Source organism: Macaca thibetana, chromosome 7, assembly GCF_024542745.1.
Source record: "Macaca thibetana thibetana isolate TM-01 chromosome 7, ASM2454274v1, whole genome shotgun sequence".
Taxonomy (NCBI): Eukaryota; Metazoa; Chordata; class Mammalia; order Primates; family Cercopithecidae; genus Macaca; species Macaca thibetana.
The window spans coordinates 92073169-92084452 of NC_065584.1; the positions used below are offsets into that span (position 1 = coordinate 92073169).

Here is an 11284-nt window from a genome sequence, read left to right on the forward strand (position 1 = left end):
GGCCAGCTCGCTTGGTATTGCCACATTCTGGTGCAACACTCCAAGGAGTCCAAGAATTCTAAATTTGAAACGAGCTTCTCCTGTTGTTAGGAAGTTATATTTGTCAAGATAGGAGGGCAGAACGTGTCATATATAGCGCTTTGCTAACTTGGTTTGTACCTTTGGAAGACAGGCATTCCTCATTTCACTGCTCTTCCCTTGATTGCACTTTGCAGATGCTGCATGTTTTACATTTTGAAGGCTGTGGCAGCCCTGCTTCAAGCAAGTCTATCAGGGATATTTTTCCAACAGTATGGTATCGCTTCATGTCTCTGTGTCATGTTTTGGTAATTTTCACAATATTTCAAACTTCTTCATTATTATTATATCTGTCATGGTGATCTGTGATCAGTGATATTTGATGTTATAATTGTTATAACATCAATTGGAGGCACCACAAACCATGCCCGCGTAAGTCAGTGAACTTACCGATACACGAGCCTGTTCTGACTCCGCTTCCGATCAGCTGTTCCCTCCTTTTCTTCCTATTCCATGAGACACAACAATATTGAAATTAGGCCAATTAATAACCCCACAATGGCCTCTGAATGTTCAAGTGAATGGAAGAGTCACATGGCTTTCACTTTAAATCAAAAGCTAGAAATGACTAAGCTTAGCAAGGAAGGCGTGTCAAAAGCTGAGGTATGCTGAACGCTAGGCCTCTTGCACCAGGTAGCCAAGCTGTGAATGCAAAGGAAGAATTCTTAAAGGGAATGAAAAGTTCTACTCTGGTGAACACACAAATGATAAGAAAGTAAAGCAGCCTTATTGCCGATAGGGAGAAAGTTTTAGTGGTCTAGATAGAAGATCAAACCAGCCACAACACTGCCTTAAGTCAAAGCCTAACCCAGAGCAAGGCCCTAACTCTCTTCAATTCTGTGAAGGCTGAGAGATTTGAGCAAGCTGCAGAAGAAGTGTTTGAAGCTAGCAGAGGTTGGCTTATGAAGTTTGAGGAAAGAAGCCGTCTCCATAACATAAAAGTGCAAGGTGAAGCAGCAAGTGCTGATACAGAAGCAAAGCAATTATCTGCAAGATCTAGCTCAGATCATTGATAAAGGTGGCTACACTACACAACAGATTTTCAATGTAGGTGCAACTGCCTTTTACTGGAAGAACATGCCATCTAGGACTTTCATAGCTAGAGAAGAGAAGTTGGTGCCTGGCCTCAAAGCTTCAAAAGACAGGTTGAGTCTCTTGTTAGGGGTTGATGTAGCTGGTAGCCTTCAGCTGAAGTCAATCCTCATTTACTGGTCTGAAAATCCTAAGGCCCTTAAGAATTATGCCAAATATTTTCTGTCTGTGCTCTAGAAATGGAACAACAGTGTCTGCATGACAGCACGTCTGTTTACAGCACAGTTTATTGAATAATTTATGCCCACAGTTGAGACCTACTGCTCAGAACAAAAGATTCCTCTCAAAATATTATTGCTCATTGACAATGCACCTGGTTATCCAAGAGCTCTGATGAAGATGTACAAAGAGATTAATGTTGTTTCCACGCCTGCTAACATAATATCCATTCTGTGGATCAAGGAATAATTTCAGCTTTCGAGTCTTATTTAAGAAATACACTTCCTAAGACTTCCATAAATAGTGATTTCTCTGATGGTTCTGGGCAAAGTACACTGAAAACCTTCTGGAAAGGATTCACCATTCTAGACGCCATTAAGAACACTCAAGAACACTCATGATTCATGGAAGGTCAAAATATCCACATTCATAGGAGTTTGGAAGAAGTTGATTCCAACTCTCATGGATAACTTTGAGGGAGGAGTCCAAGACTTCAGCAAAGGAAGTCGCTACAGATGTGGTGGAAATAAAGCTAGAATTAGAAGTGGAGCCTGAAGATGGGACTGAATTGCTGCAATCTCATGATTAAACTTGAACGGTTGAGGAGTTGCTTCTTATGCATGAGCAAAGAAAGTGGGTTCTCGAGTTGGAATCTCCTCCTGTTGAAGATGCAGTGGACATTGCTGAAATGACAACAAAGGATTTAGAATATTCCATAAATTAGTTGAGAAAGCAGCAGCAGCAGGGTTTGAGAGGATGAACTCCAATTTTGAAAGAAGTTCTACTGTGGGTAAAATGCTGTCAAACAGCATCACATGCTGCATAGAAATCTGTTGTGAAAGGAAGAATCAATTAGTGGAAGAAACTTCATTGCTGTGTTATTTTAAGAAATTGCCACAGCAACCCCACTCTGAGAAGCCATCAACCTTGAGGCAAGACCCTCCACCAGCACAAAGATTATGACTCCCTGAAGGCTCAGATGATCACTAGTATTGTTTAGCATTAAAATATATTTTAATTAAGGTATGTACATTATATTTTTTAGACAAAAATGCTATTGCACGCTTACTAGACTACAGTATACTATAAACATAACTTTTACATGAATGCGCTAGGAAATCAAAAAATTTGTGTGACTTGCTTTTCTGTGATATTTGCTTTATTGTGGTGGTCTGGAACCAAACACACAGTATCTCCGAGGTCTGCCTGCACTTAGCATTGCACTGTGTAGGTTTCCATCTGTGTTCTTTCCCAGGGCCCCCCAAATGTTAAGAAGAGGGCCTAATGGAGTCCTCATGGGCACCTGCAGAACCAGGAGCAGTTTCCCATTCACCTGGATTCAGGACATTGCCATGTGAAAATGTTCACCCATGAATGTGAGCATAAAAGTGTGGGAAACTTGAGTGGACCCTGGAATCCAGGAGGGAGCAGAGGATAAGCTTGAAGGTTCTTTGGGAGGGAGGAAGGACGGTGCATGAAGAGTGGCCAGGGTGGATGGTGCTGAGGACTGAATTGCGCCCCCCACTCAAATTCATATGTTGAAGCCCTTGGTGTGACCACATTTGGAGATAGGGCCTTTAAAAAGTTAATTAAGGTTGAATGAAGTCCTGAGGGTGGGCCCCTAGTCCTGTATGATTGGTGTCCTTGTAAGAAGAGAGGCACCAGGATGGACCCAAACAGAAACAGCCGTATGAGGATGCAGGGAGAAAATGACCATTCGTAAGCCAAGGAGAGAAGCCTCAGGAGAAAACAACCCTGGGCCACCTTGATTTTGGACGTCCAGCCTCCATAACTATGAGAAATAAATTTCTGTTGTCTAAACCAGTGGTCCCCAACCCTTTTGGCACCAGGGACTGGTTTCGTGGAAGACAGTTTTTCCATGGATGGGGCAGAGACAAGGGATTGGTTTCAGAATGATTCAAGCACATTACATTTATTTATTGTGCACTTTATTTCTATTGTTATTACATTTTAATATATAATGAAATAATTATACAGCTTACCATAATGTAGAATCAGTGGGAGCCCTGAGCTTATTTTCTTGCAACTAGATGGTCCCGTCTTGCACTAGATGGGAGACAGTGACAGATCATCAGGCATTAGATTCTCATAAGGAGTGCGCAACCTCGCATGCGAAATTCACGATAGGGTCCATGCTCTTATGAGAATCTAATGCTGCCACTGATCTGACAGGAGGCAGAGCTCAGGCGGTAACATGAGCAATGGGAACAACTGTAAATACAGATGAAGCTTTGTGTACTCCTCCACCACTCATCTCCTGCTGTGCATCCCAGCACTGGTCGGTGGCCCAGGGGTTGGGGACTCCTGGTTTAAGCCAACCGGTCTGCAGTGTTTTGTTAGAGGAGCCCTGGTAAATGAATGCAGATGGGAAGCATGGAGATGAGAGCTCCTCACCGGGAGGAGCCGGGGAGGTGGGCGTGTCCATGGTAGGCAGGTGAAAAAGTGGTTTGAGTGCCGCAGGGATTCCAGCAGAGATCAGGGGGTAGAGGTCTGCTAGAGGACTGGAGTTGCCCGTATCTGAGACCCAGAGAGCTGGCGCAGAGTGAACCAGGGTGAGGTGGGGGACTTCCTGACTCACACTGCGTTCCCTTCTCCCAGTCTGTAGGCAGTTCCTGCTGGTCTGTCCGAAGGAGCGAGGGCGCCTGTGGGAGGTGGAGCCCCTGGGGGCCTGGGGCCAGCACACCAACGTCTGGCTCAAGGTTCAACTTTACCAGGCAAAGCTTCCAGACTGTGAGTAGGACTGAAACACTGCACCATGTCTAGTTATTTCTGGTCTCAATACTAGTATGGATTTACATGATCTAATGAGACCCATGTGGATGTTATTTCTGTTGTGGCAAGAACAAAGGAGGGGCAGGACCTGGGTGGGGACATCTTATCCTCCAACATTCCCCTCCTGAGTGAAGCACACCTTCCCGTCCTTCTTGCTCAAAAAGATCACCCCCAATTTAGCAGTTAGGAGCTCCCTGGGACTAAGGGACTCCCCTTTTAAAATTAGATAGATTATTGAAACATATAAGAAGATCAGTTTCCTCTGCCTAGCTGAAGATGAGTTGAAAACACTATTCTGAACAGGTAATGAAAGGTAATGTGTGGCTGGGCGTGGTGGCTCATGCCTGTAATCCCAGCACTTTGGGAGGCAGAGGCGGGTGGATCACAAGGTCAGGAGATCGAGACCATCCTGGCTAACACGGTGAAACCCCATCTCTACTAAAAATACAAAAAAATGAGCCAGGCGTGGTGGCGGGTGCCTGTAGTCCCAGCTACTCGGGAGGCTGAGGCAGGAGAATGGTGTGAACCCAGGAGGCGGAGCTTGCAGTGAGCCGAGATCGCGACTGCACTCCAGCCTGGGCGACAGAGGGAGACTCCGTCTCAAAAAAAAAAAAAAAAAAAAAGGTACTGTGTGCACTTGGTTGAAAACTCCAAAGGGTTTACTATGAAACGCGAGTCTCCTATCCTCCTCACCTCTGAGGCGACTGCACACATAATGGCAGCGCCGCAGAGACAATGTGCTGCAAAACTGCTGCCTGATGTTTTTCACAGCAGCATAGTATGATGTCGCGTGGACATGATGTCATTTGTTTCCCTGTTGACAGATGTGCACTCCGTCTTCAATTTCTGGTTGCTTGAGACAGTGCCCCAGTGGCAGTTTGCCAGTGGGGTTTAGTGGAGGAAGCACGAAAACAGAGCCTTTGGTGGTGGGTTTCCGGAGGAGGCAGGGGGTGGGAAATCCTTTAAACAGTCAGATGGGAAAGCAGGCTTGCAGTGTCAGGATTTCCAAGTTGCTTTTTTTTTTTTTGAGACAGAGTCTGGCTCTGTCACCCAGGTTGGAGTGGAGTGGCGCAATCTTGGCTCACTGCAACCTCCGACTCCTGGATTCAAGGGATTCTCCTGCCTCAGCCACTTGAGTAGCTGGAACTACAGGCATGTGACACCATGCTAGGCTAATTTTTGTATTTTTAGTAGAGACGGGGTTTCACCATGTTGGCCAGGCTTGAACTCCCGACCTCAGGTGATTTGCACTCCTTGGCCTCCCAAAGTGCTGGGATTACAGGTGTGAGCCACTGCGCCCGACCTCAAGTTGCTTTTTTGACAGTGAACTTTCCACTTCTTGCAAGTGGGTAACGGCTGCCCATGACAGGTGCTTCTCAGTTCAGTGCTTCTCAGCTCAGCACTGAGAGGTGAGGCCAGGCCAGGGGTGGGGCAGCAGACACCTCCAGGCTGCAGGTGCTGCCATGGGTGGGAGGTGAGGGGGGACAGTTAATTTAAATTAACTGTCCAAAATGAAAGCCCTGGCTCTCCTTCACTCCTGGAATGGGTGCTCCCATCAGCGTCGAATGCCATTTCTGCGGCTGCAGGTGGCTCATTAAGGGGTTGACAGGCAGCCGAGGTGCCAGGCTTTCTCTCCACGTGGTGACTGATCCACCTTAGGTGTTGACAGGTGAGCGTGCCTTGGAGTTTATTGATGATAATAGTGATCAGTTTTGCTTTTATGCTGGAAGGCTTAATGGATCTTTACAGATATTAATGGGGTGACCAGGCACTCGGGAAGGAGGCATGGCAGGGCGGGGCTGTGCTGTGATCCTAATGAGGCGGTTAAGTGACTTGCCCTGTGGCACTGAGTTAGGAATGAAGGGAAGCCGGTCAGGTCCCTGGGCACTGAGCTGTCCAGCTGTGCGGGTTTATGGACACGCTTCACAAATGAGGCTGTGGGGCCTCGCACAGCCTCTGTGCTTGGATGTTTCAGTTCCTTGGCTGGGAATGGAAAAAGAAAATGTGTTGCATATTGAAATGTGGAAATCGCACAGGCCAGAGGGGTGAGCAGGGACGAGGATGTTTTCTCCTAATTGGGGAGATGGCTCCTCCTGGAGAATTCCACTGGGGCTGTTTCAAGAGCTAGGAGTCAGTGTGGTCTGGGCAGAGGAAACTGAGCTGGAAGTCAGATGCCAAACCTGTCACTTTAATTCACTCTGAGATTCACCAACTCTCGTTTTAAAACAGCAAATGAGGGGATTTGCACAGAGAATGTTCCAGAAGCATGCCTGAGTCCCTTGAAGGAATAAGGGTTATCATTATAATTAGGATATAATTAGATTACTAAACCTCTTTAATTAAAAAAAAAAATCTAAGTTATGGTCTTTTCACTGCCTGTATAAATCATGGCTAGTTCCCAGTTTCACCCACGTCTTCTTTCCCCTCGAGGGCCCGCAGTCAGGATTTTAATTCACTCAGGAAGGTTTTCAGCCAACCGGCTTCAACTTGCAACCATTATGACAGTTAGTGCTGACATCTCAGGTTTTTTTCAAGTTGGTGAGTTGGGGCTGCAAATGTGATCACAGATTAGCTCAGTGCTCTGCAGTTTCTCATCTGTTTCTCTCTTCATGGAAATCAGCAAGTGTTAGTGGATTAGAACTTCTTACGGGTCACCTAACAATGCAGATTCCGGAACCTTCTCTTCCCTGGGAAACTCAGGCCATTAATTGGATGTTAGTCTTAAATTAGTCAGTGATTCTTAGAGTTACTTTCTTGACTTGTTCTGTTTTTTCAAGTTTTATCTGTTCTCCTTTCTTTTTCCTGACAGTTATTTTGGAGGTATCCTATAATTTTATGTGCCATAGAAATAGAACTGTAAGCAAGAAGCCCAGTGGAATCAATTGCTTCTTGCTCTAAATAAGGCATGAACATTTCACAACATTTCAAAGGGAAATTAACTTGTGCTCATTGCAAATGTTTTTTTAAAGACTATTTTTGAAGCAGCCTGATTGGTGGGCCAGGTCTTTAAAAGTTTGTGCGATCTTGGCTGTTGATAACATCTGCAGCTTATAATGGCCCTGCAAATATTTACAGGTTATGCAGACCTTTTGAGAGAAGGAGTTTGTGGGAAATTTCTTTCTTCCTACATTCAGTTATAGACAAAGCCTTTGAAACTTGACCAATAGGATCATAATTGCTTCTGATGTGATTTCCCGGTCAGCCTAAACATGCCTTAAGTTTCTTACCAGAGAGAATGAAATTGAATATGTCAACAGTGAAATGTTCTTTTACAAAATTGTTACTGGGGGCAGGAAATAATTGACCACTGCTTTAAAAATTAATTTTTTTTCAGTCTATAAGTCATAGTTTTGCTTTCTTTCTCCAGCTGAATTTTTAATCGATTCAGTTGTCATCCACAAATACTTTTATTTGCATTTAATTTTTAAACCAGAAGGATTTTTGCATCAAGAGTTGTGAAAAATATGAGATGGGAAGCAGGGGCTACTTTTCTGAAAGTTTAATGCCCAGCAAACTGCAGTTCTGACCTTTTTTTTTAGTTTGTTCTGGTGACTCATACATTATAGAGTACAATAGCAACAGCAATTTTGTGGTGGTGCTGTGTGCTGGGGAGTGCTGGGGGCAAAACCACCATATTGGGTGTGTTTTTTTCTGGCAAATGCTGCTTTTTGATAGGTTGTGTGGCTCCCCTTAGTGGCCATTGTAATCTACTGCAGCCTTGGATGATAACTTACCTCTGTGATTAGGGCTCTGATACCTCCAGGTGTGCTTCCAAATTAGTGCGCTCATTTTTAAAGATTTAATGAACCTCAATTAGGAATGAAATACAAGTAAACATTTGATAGCTCACAACACATAAAAACATTAGGAAAGGTGGCAAATTGATAATAGGTTTTCTACTTCATTTTCTCATTCATTCATTCGTGTATTGCTTTATTTGTTCATTCGATAACCATTAATGGGGCATCTACGGGTGCGCCAGGCACTTCCTAGACGTTAGGGATGCAGTAGTGAATAGGGCTGACCTGGCTTCTGAACTCGTTTACCAGCTAACTACATGGGCACCTACTACTGTGTGATATAAAAACTCTGTATGGCCAAGAGAGCTAAAGTGTGCTGATATTTTTAAGTGCCCACAATTAAATTTTGCCAAACCAAATTTTGCTAATTTATGCAGTTCTGTAAATACATTTAAAAATTTACTTATATAGATAACAACTAAATAATTCATTTGTTCTTTAGTAAACAAAATGTGTTACATAGGTATTTTCAGCTGAAATGTAAAACTGCGTATTTTTTTAGGGATCTGAACACCACACACACATATGGATTTGGGGGCGTGGGGTGGAGAGGTGCAAAGGAGGACAAGAAAGTCATCCCTTTCCAAGTCGGTACTGATTTGGTAGGAGAGGAGGGAGACTCACTGAACGTGGGTGATTATGACCTCTCTTGTGAGCAAAATCACCAGTGAGCAAAAAAAAAAAAAAAAAAAAAAAAAAAAGAAAAAAAAAAAGGATCCAGGACTAGAACTGGGAAAATGTGAGTCCCTTGAATTCCAGAATCGATGGAAGAACAGATCACAATTCCAGCTCAGAAATGCTTGAGTGGAACCATTACTTTGCATCTCCTGACACCTGTCTTCTGGAAAGCATTGCAGCAAATGGCAAAGTGAAGGTCAAGAAGATAGAATTGACCTAACACTTTGGGAGGCTGAGGCAGGAGGATCACTTGAGGTCAGGAGTTCAAAACCAGCCTGACCAACATAGTGAAACCCTATCTCTACTAAAAGTATAAAAATTAGCCAGGCATGGTGACAGGCATCTGTAATCCCAGTTGCTTGGGAGGCTGAGGCAGGAGAATCGCTTGAACCTGGGAGGTGGAGGTTGCAGTGAGCCCAGATGGCGCCACTGCTCTCCAACCTGGGCCACAGAGGGAGACTCCATCTCAAAAAACAAACAAACAAACAAAAAAAGGATATAGAATTGGGTCATGGCCATCAACACGTTTACAAGGTCCCCAGTGTACCATTTCCTCTTTTGATTGTCCAGCTCCTTGGGAGCCACCCTCATTTGCTTATCCTCTTTCTCTTGCTTGGGGAGGGCAGCACACCCAGGAAATTCTGAGGAGAACGTGAGCCGTCATGCGAGGACTTCTCAGAATGACAGACCCAGACAGTCTGCCCCTGGAGACAGCAGCAAGGTATGGTGATACTATATCACCCCCATGAACCTCTCACTTTCTTAGTAATCAGGTTGTCCTTGCTCAGTGAAGCCGTGGTCTGAACCTGCCAGGCAGCTTCCTAGATGACTCGGCTGTGGGCTTCTTGTGGCAGCAGGGCCTTGGTCTAGGCTCAGAATCTCCGGGCTATCATGGGAGGGGGGTGTTGCGAGGAGAGGCCTTTGTAATTAGATTTTTTATGGTTCTCTTCTCTAAACTAGACAAGCTCTAACGAAACCAAAATGGAACAGAACACATGGGAATTGGCCGTAACCTTGCATCGTTAAGGAAATATTGAAAAATCTGAATTTCAAATTTTGCCATGGACCAGTGTCTGTCAAGCAGAACAAAACACAAGACAAATTTGTCTTTCTTTCCTCCTCCACTGCGAAAGCTCAGATTGCTGGGATGGAGTGGAATTAGGTATCAGGTTTTTGTATAATCCAGAGTGACTGTAGAACAGAATCTTGAGGGAATATTAAGAATATTTCTTAGAGGCTTGTTGTCATTCAGTATTTCATAAGATTATAGGTTTTCCTGGTTTTCCTGTGGCTAAACCAGACTCTTGCCCACACAGGGTATTGTGAAAATGTCCATTCTCTGGTGCCAAAGGGTCTTTGCTCTCAAATCCCTAAAGAGTCCAAAATTACTTTAAACTCACACTTGTACATCATGGACAAATACTGCTTATTTTGGAAACTATATTGCTCTGAAATAGAAGATTCAACAATGAAAGCATAAAATATCCCAGTAAGTGCTGGATTGTTTTAGAAAGCTGCTTCCTGTCTGACATTAGCTCTAGCCATCTGGCAGATGAGGGCTTTCATTTTCTTTGGTTCACCATAGAAAGATGGGCTAACCTAAGACCCAACAGGCACTGAACAGAGAGCGTAGTACTTGGCCATTTCTGTTGATCCTTGACTTTTCTTTTAAACCTCTGTTAGAGGAAGCAGAAGTGTCCAGGGTACTGTAACGCCCATGGGTGTGGACCTGGGGGAATTCTGCACATTTGAGCACGGAGTGCCAGCTTTGAAAGCAATGCTTCCTTCCCTGCCCTTTCTCTGGTCTCCCCAGGCTGGGCTGTCCTTCAGTTCCTTTCAGTAAATATGTGCTCTTATGCACAAAACCTGATTTCCCCGTGGCTGGCTGGGGCGTCTGAACCTGGCCTATTCTGAATCTCAGCAGGAAGTAAAGGCACAAGCCAGACCAGGACACCGGCATGTCCTGAACGTCCAGCCCCAGACTGTGTGGGACAACCCCTTTGCCATGTTTAATTGGCATGCCTGTGGATTCTTTTCTGACTTCAGGAGAGGATGCGTGGAGAAGAATTGGAAGACACAAAGAATGATCCAGAGTGTGGGGTGGAAGAGGAGGATGCCGGGCTGGCGGGGTAGACACCGGGCAAGCTTACAAGGTCCAGTCCCTGACGTCTCCAGACGCCCATCTGGGCTGGGTCCGGAGGCCTGCCTGGGCTCCCAGGTTTCGGGTCTGAGACTTGTGTGGCCGGGAGTGCACCTTCCCCAGGGATCTTTGAGGGGCCAGTGACCCCGCAGGCCCCACATACCTCTGAGGTGGGCTCAGGCTCTAGAATGCCTGAGAACATGCTGCGCTTAGCATGCGACACCATGCAACAGTGAGGAAATATTTCCCTAAGTTAATTGTTGATAGTTCCTAAACATTTCAGAAGCTTACTTGTTAAAACTTATGTGGCTTCTGCTTCTCAGGATAACTTGGTGGGACTTCACCGGAACCACAGGGATGTTTTACTGAATGTACCTCTTTCCTTATAGAAGTTTAAAGATGCTCAGGAAGGGGCCACACCCATTCCATCTGGGCTGTAGAAACCCATTGCAGGTTTGCACATGCCAGCCTTGCTATTGCTGTGAGACCACGGACACCAAAGAGGTTTCCAGGGGGACACATGTCCTTTCCGGGGAGGCTTCAG

The 11284-nt window shown here is 45.0% G+C and overlaps 1 protein-coding gene across 1 annotated transcript in view; it reads left to right on the top strand.

Annotated features, from left to right (window-relative positions):
• Nucleotides 1-10733, top strand: part of LOC126960107 (protein FAM169B) — a 40156-nt gene extending 29423 nt beyond the window's left edge. Inside the window, exons 3-4 of the mRNA XM_050800088.1 lie at nucleotides 9227-9321; nucleotides 10647-10733. Of these exons, the coding sequence (XP_050656045.1) occupies nucleotides 9227-9321; nucleotides 10647-10733 (182 nt within the window). The remainder of the gene's footprint in view (nucleotides 1-9226; nucleotides 9322-10646) is intronic.
• Nucleotides 10734-11284: the final 551 nt, after the last annotated feature.